The 18,665-nt window shown below is 43.9% G+C and overlaps 1 protein-coding gene across 2 annotated transcripts in view; it reads left to right on the top strand.

Moving 5' to 3' along the window:
• Positions 1 to 18,665, top strand: part of LOC137369196 (guanine nucleotide-binding protein G(q) subunit alpha-like) — a 266,092-nt gene that overhangs the window by 214,010 nt on the left and 33,417 nt on the right. For both annotated transcript variants that reach the window (XM_068029997.1, XM_068029996.1), the window contains exon 4: positions 18,250 to 18,378. In XM_068029997.1, coding sequence (XP_067886098.1) covers positions 18,250 to 18,378 — 129 coding nt within the window. The remainder of the gene's footprint in view (positions 1 to 18,249; positions 18,379 to 18,665) is intronic.

The raw sequence follows: 18,665 nt of genomic DNA, 5'->3' as shown, positions 1-18,665 counted from the left end.
TTTTCTGAAGGCAGACAGGCTGTAAGAGAAGAAACCAGCATTTATGGCCTCAAGGCAGGCTGTAAGGAAGACAACCAGTGGTTGCTATCTTGAAAGTTGGTGTTGCGGGGGGGGCGGTGGCGGTAGGAAGGAGGAGACACCTGTTCTTGGAAGCCTGATGTCGCAAATGGCTGCACAGATTCGAAAGTTGAAGCTTGTGGAGAAGTAGAAGACAGCAGGATCACCAGAAATCGTCTTATTCATGGATGTCCAGGTGGGAAGTACTCAGAAAATTGAGCAAAGAGGACATTAATTTTTGAAAAGGTCTGGAAGATCCAATCCATTGCTATTAAAAAGGGCTTGAGACTTTTGACGTGGAAGCATTTCAACATCAAAAAGGACTGTGAAACGTTTAAGTGTGGTGTAAGGTTTTCAAGTATTTTAATAAGTAAAGAAAATATCTCGCATTACAAAAAAAGCTGTCAGCTAATTAGAAAGTACTATTAGTTAATAGGGATTTCTTTTAGTTTAGTTATAATAAGTCTTAAATGTAAAACCTAGCATCATTTTTTAAATTTTCATATCTTGTATTTTAATGTTAACCGTCTCACTGAGGTCATAACAAATTGGGGGCTGCAGTCCAGGTTACAAATTCAGAGGAAAAATATGGATACATTGCAATTGCAAGAATTTTAACGAACTAGATTTCACATTTACTTTGGCTGGGTTTAGTGGGAAATCAATGAGTACAAGAATTTGAGAGAAGATTTGACTCAGTTTATTGCAGCAGTTGAGAAAGGTCCATTTTGGTTGTGAAAGCAGCACACGTGGGGGGTTAGTATTAGCCCATGGACTAGGAAAGTGGAGCTAATCCAAGGAATGGTTCCTTGCTTGAAGCTGGTTTAAAAAAAGAGGATGTTTCTGCTAGTGTTCAAATGAAGCTAAACAAAACCGAGTTGGAGAAGCTGAGATTGGAACGGGAAGAAAAGGTAAGAGAAAGACGATTACATGTTGAAATGAGTAGCTTGAACTCGAAAGGGAAGAGAAAGGAAAAGGAGAGTTACAGAGAGAAAGGAAAGACAGAAAATTTGAACTGGGCAAAGAAAAGCTTAGAATATGAGGACAGGAAATGGCAGAAAGATTTGAGGATGAATCCGATTTATCTCTTGGTTTTAATTTGGCAAAGAATATTTGCTTAGTGCTTAAATTCAGTGAGGAAGGAGTTGAAATGTATTTTGTGCCCTTTGAAAAAATTGCTACAAAGTTACAATGGCCGAAGGAAAGTAGGACAATTTTGTTGCAAAATGTGTTAGTGGGAAAAGCGTTGGAGGTAGATTTAACGCTTTCGGAGGAACAGTCAGGTGATTACGAAGTGGTTAAAACTGCAGTTTTCAATGCTTGAATTGGTACCCGAGGCTTACAGGCAAAAATTTAGGAATTCGCAGAATCACAGGATTGTTACAGTACAGAAGGCGACCATTTGGCCCATCGTGCCTGCACCAGCTCTCCGAATGAGCAATTTACCTAGTGCCAATCCCCCGCCTTCTCACTGTAATCCTGCACATTCCTCCTTTTCAGATAACTGTCTCATTCCCTTTTGAATGCCTCGATTGAACCTGCCTCCACCACACTGTCTGGCAGTACATTCCTGATCCTATTTTAAGGCAGAGGTAGATAGATTCTTGATCAGCAAAGGGGTGGAAGGTTATTGGGGGTAGATGGAAATGTGGAGTAATCAGTTCAGCCATGAACTTATTGAATGGCGGAGCAGGCTCGAAGGGCTGAGTGGCCTCCTTCTGCTCCTAATTCGTATGTAACCACTTGCTGTGTGAAAACTTTTTTCCTCATATCGCCATTGATTCTTTTGCCAATTATTTCAAATCTGTTCCCTTTCGTTCTTGATCCTTTCATGAGTAGGAACAGTTTTTCCCTATCTACTCTGTCCAGACCCCTCATGATTTTGAATTCCTCTATCAAATCTCCTCAGCTTTCTCTTCTCCAAGGAAAACAGTCCCAACTTCTCCAGTCTATCTTCCTAAATGAAGTTCCTCATTGCTGGAACCATTTAAGAAGGAAACAGGGTCAGACATTTACAGAATTTGCTAAAGAGAAGAAAATGATATTCAATCGGTATCGGTCCCTGAAAATTGAACAAAACTCTGAAAACCTTAGGGAAGTAGTCCTAATGGAGGAATTTAAAAATACTATCCTTTCAGGAATAAGGTACTACCTGAAAGAATAAAAGTTGGTAAAATAGTTAGAAATTGACCCACAAAAGCAGTAGTTACAGGCCCCAATTTCAGAAGAGTTGGAAAGATAGGACAGTGAATATTGAGAAGACTTTCAGATTTAGTGAGAGAAAGGATACAGGCAAGCTTCAGATTGGTTAAAAAAAAAAATATAGTCAGGAGACTAGGCTTGAGTCAAAAGGACCAACTTTTTTTTAAATCTTTGGGATGTGGGTGTTGCTGGCAAGGCCAGCATTTGTTGCCTATCTCTAATTGCTCTCGAGAAGGTTATGGTGAGCTGCCGCCTTGAACCGCAGCAGTCCGCCTGGTGCTGGTACTCCCACAGTGCTGTTAGGAAGGGAGTGCCAGGATTTTGATCCAGCGGCAGTGAAGGAAAAGCGATGTAGCTCCAAGTCATGATGGTGTGGGACTTGGAGGGGTAGTTGCAGGTGGTGGTGTTCCCAGGCATTTGATCCTCTTGGTCCTTCTAGGTGGTAGGGGTCGCAGGTTTGGAAAGTGCTGTCGAAGGAGCCTTGGTGAGTTGCTACAGTGCATCTTGTATATGGTACAGACTGTTGCCACTGTGTGTCAGTGGTGGAGGGAGTAAATAGTTAAGTTTGTGGATGGGGTGCCAATCAAGTGGACTGCTTTGTCCTGGATGGTGCACAGCTTCTTGAGTGTTGTTGGAGCCCTACTCATGCAGGCAGGTGGAGAGTATTCTGCCACGCTCCTGCGTTGTACCTTGTAAGTGGTGGACAGGCACTGGGGAGACAGGAGGTGTGACTCGCTGCAGAATTCCCAGCCTCGTGTAGCTCTTGTAGCAACAGTATTTATGTTTAGTTTAGTTTAGAGATACAGCACTGAAACAGGCCCTTCGGCCCACCGAGTTTGTGCCGACCATCAACCACCCATTTATACTAATCCTACATTCCTACCACATCCCCACCTGTCCCTATATTTCCCTACCACCTACCTATACTAGGGGCAATTTATAATGGCCAATTTACCTACCAACCTGCAAGTCTTTTGGCTTGTGGGAGGAAACCGGAGCACACGGAGAAAACCCACGCAGACACAGGGAGAACTTGCAAACTCCACACAGGCAGGACCCAGAATTGAACCCGGGTCGTTGGAGCTGTGAGGCTGCGGTGCTAACCACTGCGCCACTGTGCCACCCCTGGCACATGTGGCTGGTCCAGTTAAATTTCTGGTCAATGGTAAGCCCCAAAATGTTGATAGTGGGGGATTCAATGATAATGCCATTGAATGTAAAGGGGAGATGGTTCGATTCTCTTTTGTTTGAGATGGTCATTGTCCAGCACTTGTGTGGCGCGAATGTTACTTAACACTTAGCCTGAACATTGTCTGGGTCGCGCTGCAAATGGACTGCTTTAGTATCTGAGGAATTGCAAATGGTACTGAACATTGTACAATCATCAGCGAATATCTCCATTTCTGACCTTATGATGGAGGGAAGGTCGTTGATGAAACAGCTGAAGATGGTTGGGCCAAGGATATTACCCTGAAGAGCTTCTGCAGTGATGTTCTAGGACTGAGATGATTGACCTTCAAAAACCACAACCATATTCCTTTGTGCTAGGTATGACTCCAACCAATGGAGAGTTTTTCCCCTGATTCCCACTGACTTCAATTGTGCCAGGGTTCCTTGATTCCACACTCGGTCAAATGCTGCCTTGATATCCAGGGTAATCGCTTTCACCTCCCCTCTTGAGTTTAGCTCTTTGGTCCATGTTTGGACCAAGGCTGTAATGAGGTCAGGAGCTGAGTGGCCCTGGCGGAATCCAAACTAGGAATTGTGTTATTTTTGTAATAAAAGAGGGCATATAAAATCACAATGCTGCAAGTTAAAGGGCCAGCCAGTCGCTCTGGTAGACTTACTGAAAGCCTACACTGAAAAGGATTCCCCAGTAGGTGGAGCTATTGACAAACCAGTGGCTTTGGTGATGTTGGCTAGTGGACAGAAGGGTTCCCCCTTGCATGCGAACAAATTAAATCAGGTCCCTGAAGGGAATAGAAGTTTTGTGCTCGGGTGTAGGTGTCCCTATAATTGTCAGATGAAGCAGGCAAGCCGATTGTGGGGTAACTCAAGTCATTAATGGTAGCAAAGGACATAGATCTTCCCCCCCAAATAGTGCTATGAATGTGAAAGTTATGGTGCGGGGCATGGGAGGGGTAATTTATCCGTTCCATTTCATAAGGTTAATTTGCAATTTGATTTAGTCACCTGTCCAGTAACAGTAGGAATCGTCCTGGATTTTCTTATTGAAAGGGTGAATTTGTTCCTGGGGAATGGTTTAGCTGGGGATAAGGTATTGGTGTCTCCGGTAGTTTTGGAGGAGGAATTTCCAGGGATATTCCCAGACTGTGTAATGACAAGATTAAACAAGATGAGAAGGATTCAGTTATTGTGGAGGACAACTCGGGTGTTTGGTTGGCTGAGACTTTTTTCCAAGGATTTGGATGGGGATGTTGGTGGAAAAGGCTCCAACGCTAGCAATGGTAAATTGTTTTAGCAGGTTGTCTTTGAGACACAACAGACAGACAGAGCCTGATTGAAGTAGTTTGTCTCAAATGGCTTGAGCTGAGGCTGAAACTGAAAAGATCCTTGAATGACATTCTAATGAGAAAGTGGAAGCCTCTCAGAGACCTGCTGATGAGGATTGGGCTAGTTCTTGAGGTTGTTGTTCCCTTGGGGTACTGCAATAAGATTTTGAGAATTGCCAATGAGATCCCAGTGGCAGGTCATGTGGGTATTCGAAACACTCAGGTCAGGATAAAACAGCATTTTTATTGGCCAGACTTGTATAAGGATGTGATTGAATTTTGCAGAACTTGCCATACATGTCAGGTAGTTGGGAAGACACAGCCTAGGATTAAGCCAATCCCATTGATATCGACAGCTGCTTTTGATGAACCATTTAGTAGAGTTCTTGTGAATTGTGGTGGGCACTTACCCGTACAAGTTTCTCCTAACCATTGTGGATTTGTCCATTAGGTTTCCAGAGGCAATACCTTTGAACAAGAAAACAGCAAAAGTTGTGATTGAGGGGTTAAGTCAGTTTTTGACTAAATAAGGAAAGCCAAAAGAAATTCAGTCAGACCAGGGCTCATGTCAGGGTATTTCAAGAGGTCATGAGTAATTTGGGAGTGAAACAGCTGAAATTGCCTGCTTATCACCCACAGTCACAAGGTGTTTTGGGAAGATATCACCAAACCCTAAAAAGTATGATAAAGGCTCATTATTTTGAGTATCCTTTGTTAAACTCCAGAAAGCTTGACATGGAAGGATAATGCTGGAGCCTATCTTTACTCAGTTTCACATTTATTGTACAGAGTAAAGGAATTACAAACATATAGCTCCTCACTCGAACCCTCCATCAGTGTCAGTAACTATCTGCTTATTAATGCTCAAGTAAGACCCCAATTAACACCCTCCACCTGCATATAATCAAACAATTGATACACAATTAACAGATTAATATCCTTATGATTGGGATAAGGGGATATCATTTTTATTATTTGTCACCAGGTACACACCAAATGAGTCCACTGGTTTCATTCCATTTGAATTGGTCTTTGGGCATGAGGTTAGGGGTCCCCTTAAACTCATGAAGGAGAGATTTTTGGCTCAGGAAGAGAAAACAACTCTCTTGGGTTGTGTGTCAGAATTTCGAGAGAGATTCTCTAAAACTTGTGAGGTGGCCAGAAGACATCTCAAGAATTCTCAGCAAGCAGATAGAACAGCTAAGGCATGTAGTTTGCATCCTGGAGACGAGGTGTTCGTGTCGTTGCCTTTGCCTGGGGAGCCATTGAAAGGTGTGAGCACGCAGAGACGGTGGGGGGGTGTGAGCACAGAGCCGGGGTGGGGGTGGTGCATGAGCACACAGACAAGGGAGGTGGGGGAGTGAATGCACAGAGACAGTGGGTGGGGAAGGGTTGGTGTGAGCATGCAGGGACAATGGGGGTGGTGGATAGTGTGAGCACACAGACCGGGGGGGGGGATGTGAGCACACAGACGGGAGGTGGGGGAGTGAACACGCAGATACGGTGGGGGAGGGATGGTGTGAGCAGGCAGACGCGGTGGGGGGGGTGTGGAGATGGTGTGAGCAGGCAGAGACGGTGGGGGGGAGGGATGGTGTGAGCAGGCAGACGCGGTGGGGGGGGGGTGGAGATGGTGTGAGCAGGCAGAGACGGTGGGGGGGAGGGATGGTGTGAGCAGGCAGAGACGGTGGGGGGGAGGGATGGTGTGAGCAGGCAGAGACGGTGGCGGGGGGGGGGGATGGTGTGAGCAGGCAGAGACGGTGGCGGGGGGGGGGATGGTGTGAGCAGGCAGAGACGGTGGGGGGGAGGGATGGTGTGAGCACGCAGAGACGGGGGGGGATTGGATGGTGTGAGCAGGCAGAGACGGTGGCGGGGGGAGGGATGGTGTGAGCAGGCAGAGACGGTGGCGGGGAGGGATGGTGTGAGCACGCAGAGACAGGGGGGGATTGGATGGTGTGAGCAGGCAGAGACGGTGGCGGGGGGAGGGATGGTGTGAGCAGGCAGAGACGGTGGCGGGGAGGGATGGTGTGAGCACGCAGAGACAGGGGGGGATTGGATGGTGTGAGCAGGCAGAGACGGTGGGGGGGGGATGATGGTGTGAGCAGGCAGAGACAGAGGTGGGGGATGGTGTGAGCAGGCAGAGACAGGTGGGGGATGGTGTGAGCAGGCAGACAGAGGTGGGGGATGGTGTGAGCATGCAGAGCCGGTGGGGGGGAGGGGCGGGGATGGTGTGAGCAGGCAGAGACGGTGGGGGGGGGGATGATGGTGTGAGCAGGCAGAGACAGAGGTGGAGGATGGTGTGAGCAGGCAGAGACAGAGGTGGAGGATGGTGTGAGCACGCAGAGCCGGTGGGGGGGAGGGGGGGGATGGTGTGAGCAGGCAGGGACAGTGGGGGGGAGGGGGATGGTGTGAGCAGGCAAAGACAGTGGGTGGGATGGTGTGAGCAGGCAGAGGAAGGTGATGCGTGATTCAGAGTGTGAGGCCGCACCGTGTGGCAGTGTTTCCACTCCTGATGCATGGTGGGCGAAGGGAGGAATTGTTGAAAAACAGGTTAGTAATTTTTTATACGCAGTATGCCCCATTTCTAATGCCTTTATCTTTCCAAAATTTGCTCACCGGCCCCCTATGTAGGGCTAAATGTGTATTGCAGCCCCTCGCGAAAAGGTTGGACTCCCCTGTCTTAGAACAATAAACCAGGATGGGTCAAATCAACCTTGACACCCACCATATTTGGAAAAGGAACTGAGAGAAGCCACACGGTGGGGCAGCCATGTTGGTCTCCTTTTGAAACGCTAAAATACAGACTGCAGAAAAAGCAGCAAGCAGACAAGGCAGTACCATTGTGCCTTAAAAGAACTTGAGACTGTAACATCTTAAAAGTTTCTGAACCTGTTACTTTTCAAGTCCACCAGTACAGAAAACCAACCTCCTACTAATGAGACTACAAGCAACTAACTTCATGACCTGCTGAAAATCCACCTCTTCGAGAGAATCCTGCAACGACTTCGATATATAACTCCGGCTATCGAATCCACTTAAATATGCTTCAGGAGTGAAAACGCCTTCTTTACCGGGCCCGCAATGCCCGCCTGTTTGCAAGACAAGCCAGATCGCGTGACTTAGGAACGTTTCCTTTGCTTGTAATATGTAAAAGTGCACTATCCTTTTTAACGGCTTTCTTTCTCAAGTATGTATATGTGTGTGAGTGGTGAGTAAGTGACACGGTTAGACTTTCGGCGAACGTGTGAATAAAAATAGTCCTCTTTATTTAAACCCACAAAAAGCATGCTGCTTGTTATTCAAAACTGACCGTACACTCAGAGGTTAAGTAACCTTCCTTGGCAAAAACACACTGATTAAGAACAGTAAAGGGAAAAGAACTGGGGTTTCAGTTCTCATAATTCCATCCAAAACAAACAGTTTACACCGATCATAATCCTTTAAGGTTTCTAGAAGAGTTCAAAACAAGGAATGCCAGATTATTTTGGTGGAGTTTAATGTTGCAACCATTTACCTAAAGATTATATAGGTTGCAGGAAAGAACAATGTAATTGCTGATGCTTTACCCAGAATTTAAAGAAGGGGTATAATGGAGGAAAACATCTCAATTATAAAATATTGTTGGCACCTGTGTAAAGTGTAAAATAATAATGGAAATGTTTACAAGGTTATATGTTACTATGTTGTAAGAACCATCATTACTACAGTCATGACTTCTGTTTTTAGAGTGAAGGTGTTATGAATGCTGAACTTTGTAACATGATTATGTTTTAAAAATTGAGATTTTTTAAAAGTTGAAGATGGAGCCCGAAAGATCAGGTGACCATGCATCCTCTCTGCTAAAGGACAAGACAGATCAAAGACAACTTTTTTGAAAAAGGACTGCAGGGGTAACGCCTGAAGAACAATAGATTTCACCCTCCCAGACTTGTGGGTCGTAAAACAGAGTCAGTGATTCTGAAGTTGTAGATGTACCAAGCAGCTGTTCACAGCTGGGAACAATGGAAGGCCCAGGTGTCTCTGTGAAGCTAGACTTCTGGGCTCTGCATATTGGAACAGATCACACCACTGGACTTTTGAGTCCAGATGAATTTAACAGATTTTCTGAAGGCAGACAAGCTGTAAGAGAAGAAACTGCCTTAAGGCAGACTGTAAGAACGGAACCCAGTGGCTGCAGCTTCAGAGCAGGCTGTAAGGAAGACAACCAGCAGTTGCAGCCTCAAGAGAGATGGGGACACCTGCTCTCAGAAGCCTGATACAGCAAAAGGCTGCAAAGACTTGATTGCTTTGAAGGATGAAGCTTGCAGGTAAGTAGAAGACCAGGTCAAAAGTGCTCAGAGAAGTGAGTGAAGAGGACATCAATTTTTGAAAAGGTTTCTGAGATCTGACCCATTGCTATTGGGAGGAGTTTGGGACTTGTAACTGCAAAGGATTTCACCATCAAAAAGGACTGTGTAACGTAAAAGTGGAGTGTGAGGTTTTCAAGTATTTTAACAACTAAAGAAAATACCCCAGATTACAAAGAAAGGAATCAGATCCTTAGAAAGTACTATTTGGTTCATGGGAATTTTTTTTTAGTTATAATTAGTCTTGAATGTGAAATCTTACATAGAGTCGTATAGCATAGAAACAGGCCCTTCGGCTCACCGCGTCCATGCTGACCATAATGCCTATCTAAACTAATCCCACCTGCCTGCATTCATTCCATATCCCTCTATGCCTTGCTCATTCAAGTACCTGTCCAGATGCCTCTTAAACGTTGCTACTGTTCCTGCCTCCACCACCTCCTCTGACAGCTCATTCCAGATACCCACTATTCTTTGTGTGAAAAATTTACCCCTTTGATCCCCTTTAAACCTCCTCCCTCTCACCTTAAATCTATGCCCTCTAGTTTTAGTCACCCTTACCATGGAAAACAGACACTGGCTATCTACCCTATCTATGCCTCTCATAATTTTATATACCTCTATCATGTCCCCTCTCAGCCTCCTTCGCTCTAGGGAAAACAGACCCAGCCTATCCAATCTCTCTTTATAACTCAAGCCCTCCAAACCAGGCAACATCCTTGTGAATCTTTTCTGCACTCTCTCTAGCTTAATCACATCTTTCCTGTAGTGCGGTGACCAAAACTGCACACAGTACTCCAAATGCGGCCTAACCACGTTATGTACAACTGTAACATGATGTCCCAACTCTTGTACTCAGTGCCTCGGACGATGAAGGCAAGCATGCCATACGCCTTCTTCACCACCCTGTCTACCTGTGTTGCCACTTTCAGGGAACTATGTACTTGCAGCCCAAGGGGGTGTCTCTGCTCAACAACACTCCCCAGGGCCCTGTCATTCACTATATGTCCTGCCCTGGTTTAACTTCCCAAAATGCATCACTTTGCACTTGTCTGTGTTAAATTCCATTTGCCAATCCGTTGCCCACTTTCCCAATTTATCTATATCCTGTTGTAACCTTAGACAACCTTCTTCACTGTCCACTATACCACCAGTTTTGGTGTCATCTGCAAACTTACTAATCATGCCCCCTACATTCACATCCAAGTCATTAATATATATGACAAACAACAGAGGGCCCAGCACCAATCCCTGTGGCACACGGCTGGTCACCGACCTCCAATCTGAAAAACAACCCTCCACTACCACCCTCTGCCTCCTATCACCAAGCCAATTTTGGATCCAGTTGGCTAGCTCACCCTGGGTCCCGTGTGTTTGAACCTTCTGGACCAGCCTACCATGTGGGACCTTGTCAAAGGCCTTGATAAAGTCCATGTAGACAACATCCACCGCTCTGCCCTCGTCAATCCTCTTGGTCACCACCTCAAAAAACTCAATCAAATTCGTGAGACATGATTTCCCACGCACAAAGCCATGCTGATTATCCCTAATCAGACCTTGCCTTTCCAAATGCATATAAATCCTGTCTCTCAGAATCCCTTCCAATAACTTTCCCACCACTGATGTAAGGCTCACCGGCCTGTAGTTCCCTGGCTTATCCCTGCTGCCCTTCTTAAATAAAGGCACAATATTCGCTATCCTCCAGTCTTCCGGTACCTCACCCGTGGCTAACGATGATACGAAAATCTCTGCCAGGACTCCAGCAAACTCCTCCCTTGCTTCCCATAGCATCCTAGGATACACTTGGTCGGGCCCTGGGGATTTATCCACCTTAATGCGCTTAAAAACCTCCAATACCACCTTCTTTGTAATGTTGATGTGCTCCAGGATATCGCTGTTCCCTCCCTTGAACTCACTAGCTTCCATGACCTTCTCCATGGTAAATACAGACGAGAAGTATTCATTTAAGACCTCGCCATTTCCCGTGGCTCCACACACAGATTACTACACTGATCTCTCTCGCTAGCTACCCTTTTACTCTTATATACTTATAGAATCTTCTAGGATTGTCATTTATCTTATCTGCCAGGGAAATCTCATGGCCCCTTTTTGCCCTCCTAATTTCCTTCTTAAGTGTACTCCTACATCCCTTATACTCCTCGAGGGACTCGCTTGATCCTAGCTGCCTATACCTGACATATGCCTCCTTCTTTGTCCTGACCAGACCCTCAATATTCCTCGTCAACCAAGGTTCCCTAAATTTGCCAGCCTTGCCCTTCAATCTAACAGGAACATGCCAGCCCTGAACTCTTCCTATCTCACTTTTAAAAGCCTCCCACCTGCCAGACGTCCCTTTACCTGTAAACAGCCTCTCCCATTCAACTTTTGAGAGATCCTGTCTGATGCCATCTTGTTGTGTAATTCTTCAAATTGGTCTGAGGGTTGTTACGACCGAGACGGAGGAGTGCACTGTTAATTTAGTCCCACTACTCCACAGGTCACAACAAATCAATAAATTTTCCCACTTACCGAAACAGTCAATTAGATGCTCTATTTGTCCCCAGAATAAAGCACACTAAACAGGTTTCTTTAATAAACAACAGAACTATCCGTTTATTATCAACCAAGTCTTAACCAACAATGAAGTAAATGTATACGTGAATTAAAATATTAAAACCCCGTATTTTTTATCCTAGCCATCACACACACACTCATGTGCACAACCGGTTAACCCGGGGGGAAAAAAAGATTTCTGTTTACAGCTGTTAGAAAAAAATAGAAGGAATAAAAAAAATTAGACTGCAGAGAAGCAGATATAGAAGCCCTTTGTTTTGGTGAGGTGTCCCAAAGTCAAATAGGTGGCTGCCACTCAGAATCTTTCCAGGCAACGTTGATAAACGGTCTGCTTGGGTAGGCGTTCAAAGAAATTCAACTACCGAAGGCTTCACATAGGTCTTACAGCAGGTGTGCAGCAACAAAGGTTTTAGTTCTCACACATTCGATGCAAAGTCCTTTTAAAGATGCAAGGTTTCTGCAAACATTCAGGATGTCTTCAGAATACAGGAGGCAATAGTACAACTTCATACAGGCTTTTGCTTTTCAAGAGCAGGGATTCTTCAAAGAAAGGTTAGAACACCTGCTGTGTTTACTTAAAATCACATGTTTTCCAGTAATTGTTTACCTTTTGTTGACCTTCCTTTTAAAACAAAACACCTACAAAAGTTCAGCAATCTCCAGATGATTCAATATCCCTGAAATTCAGATCTATCTTGTACTGAAAAAAGTTATACACTTTAAAAATATGGGCCTTCTATTTCATGGCCATTGTTTCTACTGTACAAGCTTTTCACCATATACTGATTCATTTGCAAAATTTTCTCTATCCTTGCTTTCTTTCATGAGTTTTTTTCTTTAAGCATTGTTTGGATTTCTAATTTAAATTATATTCATGCAAATGTCTATGTAATTTCAAGAAAACTGACAAATGTTATTCCTCCCACACCCCCCTGCCCTTTATTTAAATAGTTCCCCCCGCCCCTTACCACTACCTGTCTTGGGTTCCTAACTGAGATATGAAGCTTGGACACCATTGTCCATTGATACTCTTATGAATATCCAACCAAAGTAGCATTTCCAAAATCATCAACAGATATACTGAGTGCATTATTCAGAATGTTATGCTCTTTGTAACACATATACATGTACCTCTACCACCTAGAAGGACAAGGGCAGCAGATGCATGAGAACACCACCACCTGCAAGTTCCCCTCCAAGCCACACACCATCCTAACTTGGAATTATATCACCATTTCTTCACTGTAGCTGGGTCAAAATCCTGGAACTCCCTTCCTAAGAGCACTGTGGGTTTACCTATCCCACATGGACTGCAGCAGTTCAAGAAGGCATCTCACCACCACCTTCTAATGGGCAATTAGGGATGGTCAATAAATGCTGACCTGGCCAGTGACGCCCATAATGAATTAAAAAAATAAATCTGTAGGTCAGTCGTTTAATTTCCTCTTAAGAGATTAAACCAATCTTTTTTTCTCCCAATGTTGTGCATCAACAATGAATGTGAGAACAGGCAAATCAGTGCAACACAAATAATTAGTTGAGATATACAAACGTAATCCATGGAAGATGGCTGCATTGTTTTCATTCCCTAGGGGAAAGCACTTGGCCTCTCCTTAGCGTCTACCACAGTGATGAGAGCTGAGAATTTTCAATGCACTTCATCACTCTGATATACAATTTTTTTTAATGGTGTTTTCTGAGAACAGAGTCTGCTTCAATTCAGAAGATGCATCTACACCTACTCTTGTAAGCTGCGTTCACTTTTGTTATGAACCCTGTGGAGACCACCAACAAGTGAAAAGAATTGAATCCACCTATTGACCCAAATATAGGATGCCAAACTAAATGAACAGATTTCACTTTTATAAATTTTACTTTAACACTCAAACCAAAATCAACATGAATTAAACATGAAACAAGACAGATCACAGTCTATATATATATATATATATATATATATATATTACAAATTACAACTTAATACATACAACAGAGATTGGTCTCATGGTTTCACTGGGCAGTGCACCCAACATACATGGCAACAATTACAGTCACACAGTGCTTCACAACTTGGAAGTTACTCAGGTAGATTTTCAGCTCTTTTCTTCAAGGATTTAGCTGCTGTTCTCCTTCCGATAGCAGTTCCCTCTCAATCTGAACTCCACGGGTGTGGTCTTCACCACAAGATGCACTTCTCCAGAACTTCTCAGTTCTGCTCACGACAGTCTTGATGTCGTGGATTTACCAATCTTCCCTTTATCTGAGTTTTTCAGTGACAACCTGTGCACTGTATGGCTGGGTCTGGTTAGCCGGCTACCCTAAGTTAAAGAAAGAGCTCCTGGATTCAGGTGTCACTTTCTTCTGCTTGCCAGCGCTCCACTCCTGCCTGATCTGCCTGGTGTGGGGAGGATTCTGACTGCTTTTATCTGGTTCTAACCAGTGTCGGTTTCCCTGGAAATCTGAAGTTGTTTTTTCAGCTTCTGTTTCGGTTTTGTTTTACCTTTCTGTTTCAGTTCTAGTTTCTGTCTCAATTCTAGTTTCCCTCTCAGTTAGGGTCTTAAAAAAAGAACAAGCTTTGCAACCATGGATTCCATCACACTTGAAATAGGGGCGGCACAGTGGCGCAGTGGTTAGCACCGCAGCCTCACAGCTCCAGGGACCCGGGTTCGATTCTGGGTACTGCCTGTGCGGAGTTTGCAAGTTCTCCCTGTGACCGCGTGGGTTTCCTCCGGGTGCTCCGGTTTCCTCCCACATGCCAAAGACTTGCAGGTTGATAGGTTAATTGGCCATTATAAATTGCCCCTAGTATAGGTAGGTGGTAGGGAAATATATAGGGACAGGTGGGGATGTGGTAGGAATATGGGATTAGTGTAGGATTAGTATAAATTGGTGGTTGATGGTCGGCACAGACTCGGTGGGCCGAAGGGCCTGTTTCAGTGCTGTATCTCTTAAAAAAAAACTTATTCATAAAGTGCATATAAATCTGATGACGAACGTGAGCTGTAGTTTCATAGATAAAACAACTTATGTCAGGAAGACTAAATATTTGTCTGATTAGTTTCAAAACGTTATCGTGTTATGGGTTCCTTGATGACTCTTTGATTTCCTAATCCTTTTTGGCTTTTTTTTTTGAGTAAAATATCTGGAGAGTGAGCCAATTGTGCCTGGTGCAATCACATTGCTTGGTTTCAGACTGCCAAGATTTTGTAGCATGACTCACTCTTAAAACAGAAACCATGACCAACAGACATCGCCAGACGCATGCTTCAGTGATGTAGTTTCCAAAGAATATCAAGCTGACAATCAGAACAATTCAGCTGCCTTCTAAAAGACTGGACTGCTTCATTTAATGTTCCAGGTTATGATGATATATGGGACTCTTGGGCTGGAGTTTTATGTGTTTCCCCCCCCCCCCCCCAACCAGTAGGAATGGGTAAGAGGCGGCGGTACTGTAAGATTGAGTGGAAGGCGGGCAGTGCCATTCCCATCGCCTTCCTGCCCCTGCTGCAATTTTACGAGGGACGGCGGCAGCAAGAAATGGCCCATCCGCCCAAGGCCAATTAAGGTCCTTAAGTAAAACTTGGTTGTCTCCGTGCAGGCTGGAGGGGCCCTCCTGATCAAGCACTCTGTGCTGCACGGAAACCGCGCCCCCCCCCCCCCCCACGGCGTAACTGCCCCCACTGAACTACATCCTGCCACGCCGCCCCCCCCGCCCGGGCCTTGCCAGGGCCCAGCCGATTGTCCCATGCAAGGCCCCACAAACGTAACTTTTTTCCGGGGCTGTTGTCCCTCTTGTTCCATTCCCTGGCTGCAGTCCCAGCAGTGGCCACTGCTCCAGAGGAGCGGAGGCCCACCTGAGGCCACAAAGGGCCTGTGGCAGGTACAATTACAGCGAGGCTCCCAGGCCCGGCGGAGGCAGGCTTGCTCCCTGACTTTTTGGCCAGTGGGCGGGGCCTCCTGCCCAACATAAAATTCTGTCCTTGGAGTGAGGTACTGCATATCGTGCCTTGAATTCCTTTTCTTTGATCTGTTAACAGTAGAGCTGTCAGACTGTATATTATGCTGCAACCATGGTCATTATGTTCATAGAAGATTAAACATACACCATTCGTACCCAATTTGAATTTTGAACAATTTGTTGGCATGCCCATAATGCTAGGAATTTATTAATTCAAGTGTCCCCTTTTGTACTTGACTGGCGCCCACTGCTGGCTTCATTTATTAATTTCCTTGTACCTTTTGTTCTATCAATTTATTGATCCATTGGTGCCTGGTGCTCTATTAATTTAAAAATTCTGTGGTGCCTACTTAGCTGTTCTGCTTTGTTTACCTGTATCGTTTTGATAAAACTTGTCGAAATTTCTATGTGCAATGTTCTAGGAGATGAGCAAGTAATATCTTGAGTCATGTGTACAGTGTGGAATTCCTGTAAATGTTGCATTTTGTGTAACACTTTACTGTCACTTTTACCATCAGACTTTGTTCGCTTTGCTTGTATGTAAAACAGCAATAAATCAGAATTGAAGAGGTGGGTAACGACTAACAGGCAAAAATAAAGTGGTGAAGACATTCACAATAAATTTCATCTGTAATTATTCCCTTAGTAATTGAAATTTCTCATCTCCAAAATAAGTTTCAAAAAATTACGTATTGCAGGATTATGTAATGCAGTTCACCCATTGAAATATATTTTGTCTTTTAAAACCTTCAATGAAGCTTTTACATGAAGTCTCACCACCTCCCATAATTGTAATCTTGAAAATGATATATTTGCCCAGAGCTTTAATTGTGTATCTGGAGGTATATTCTGCAGTTCGAGTATATGCTATGTGCACAATTTCCCAGAATATTAGATTTTAGTTAGCCCAACAGGAGTGCTCCTGAATGAATAATCCCTTTCCATCAATGCTTTTAAACTTTGTTTTCTCCATCTGCTAGTACTCAAAAACTACCAGAATCACAGAATCGTTGCAGCGCAGAAGGAGGCCATTCAGCCCATCGTGTCTGCACTGGCTCTCTGAAAGAGCAATTCCCTTAGTGCCATTCCCCCACCTTCTCCCCGTAACCTTGCACATTCTTCCTTTTCATATAACTTTCTAATTCCCTTTTGAATGCTTCAGTTGAACCTGCCTCCTCCACGTTCTCGGGCAGCACATTCCAGACCTTAACCACTCGCTGCGTGAAAAAGTTTTTTTTCATGTCACTTTTGCTTTTCTTCCCAAATACTTTGAATCTGTGCCCTCTCATTCTCGATCCTTTCATGTGTGGGAACAGTTTCTCTCTATCTACTCTGTCCAGACCTCTCATGATTTTGAATACCTCTATCAAATCACCTCTCAGCGTTCTCTTCTCCCAAGAAAACTTCTCCGATCTATCTCCATAACTGAAGTTCCTCATCCCTGGAACCATTCTTGTGAATCTTTTCTGTACTCACTCCGATGCCTTCACATCCTTCCTAAAGTACCAAATCACAAGATTTCTGCTTCATGCTGCTCTTACCAGTTTGATCTTTATCACCTTCCTCTGAGTCTTGAACTTTTATTTTTTTTTAAAAGAAAATGAGCTGCACAATTTAAGAAAGTTATAAGAAACAAGATCACTGATTTATACTTACAGAAATATGTACATAATTGTGGAATTTGAAAGCACCAATTTCACTGATTCAATCACTAAATTGATAGCCCTGTTAAAATATGGTATTGTAAATTGGTGAAGAGCATATCTTCCCTCTCATGAGCAACACCACAAGGGATCTGTTCATTCATTTAAAAAAAAATCTATAGATATGTATTTGTTTTAATTTTTGCTGAATCTTTTCAGTATTTTGCTTTCCTCAAATAAATCATGGCACTCCATTTGAGAAGCCTATGCATCATATTTAATTTTCTTTCTTATTTCACAGCTACCTTAGTGATATTGATCGTATATCAGCATCAGGTTATCAGCCAACTCACAGGATGTGCTGCGGGTTCGAGTGCCCACAACTGGCATCATTGAGTATCCATTTGATCTGGAGAATATAATCTTCAGGTACTGATTGGGGCCTGTTGTAAATTTCCTGGGTAGCAGAAGTTGTGTCTTCCCAGTATTTTCTGGTTTAATATGATGACATACACTACCAGTAAATGAATTTATTTCTAAGTAGTAGTTATAGGGTAGTGTCAGAGGCAAAAATTTAAAAAATACTTTTTAGGAATTATCTAAGTACTGTACAAATTCATCCTTCAGACAGTCTTACCAATTCAATGAAAATAATGTTTCTTTATTTAAGAAGCACAATTTTCAGGAATTCTGTATTAAAGGAATACTGGGAAAATGCACTCTGCGTTCTTGGGAAAGTGGCACAATCTGGTGAGGAGTAGGTGTAAGTAACTATCCCATATCACCACCGTGAATATGTGGTACCATCTTGGGGAATTCACCATGATTCTTACAGACAGGAAGAATGGTGATCACCACAACATCCCCTTTCTATTCCCCCCCCCCCACCCCCCCCCCCCCCACTCTTCCCTCTCCAGTGTCACAGTCTTTGCATTCCTGTTGTTTCTCCCTGTCTGTAGCTATCTTAAAGACTTGGACCGTATAGCAGAACCTACCTATCTACCCACTCAACAGGATGTGCTTAGAGTGCGAGTCCCAACAACAGGGATCATTGAATACCCCTTCGACTTACAAACCGTCATTTTCAGGTAGAAGAAAGTTACTGAAAGACAGTAACAGTTTTTACAACTTGGACAAAAAACTTCCATTTTCAGGAACTCTTTGAGCATGATGTAAACTGAATTTCATATTTGTAAAGATGTAGAGATGATTGGAACAAAATGGAAAGTGCATGCTTCATAAATCTATGAACAATATTTGAAAGCAATATTTATTTAAAACATTTTCTTAAATGCTGTTTGTGTTCTTTAAAGTAACTGTATATATTCTAATATGTGTTCATTAAATGCAAAAATCACTGGATGAACTGAAATGT

Source organism: Heterodontus francisci, chromosome 4, assembly GCF_036365525.1.
Source record: "Heterodontus francisci isolate sHetFra1 chromosome 4, sHetFra1.hap1, whole genome shotgun sequence".
Taxonomy (NCBI): Eukaryota; Metazoa; Chordata; class Chondrichthyes; order Heterodontiformes; family Heterodontidae; genus Heterodontus; species Heterodontus francisci.
The sequence above is the reverse complement of the archived record's forward strand: the minus strand, read 5'-3'. Positions and strand labels throughout refer to the sequence as shown.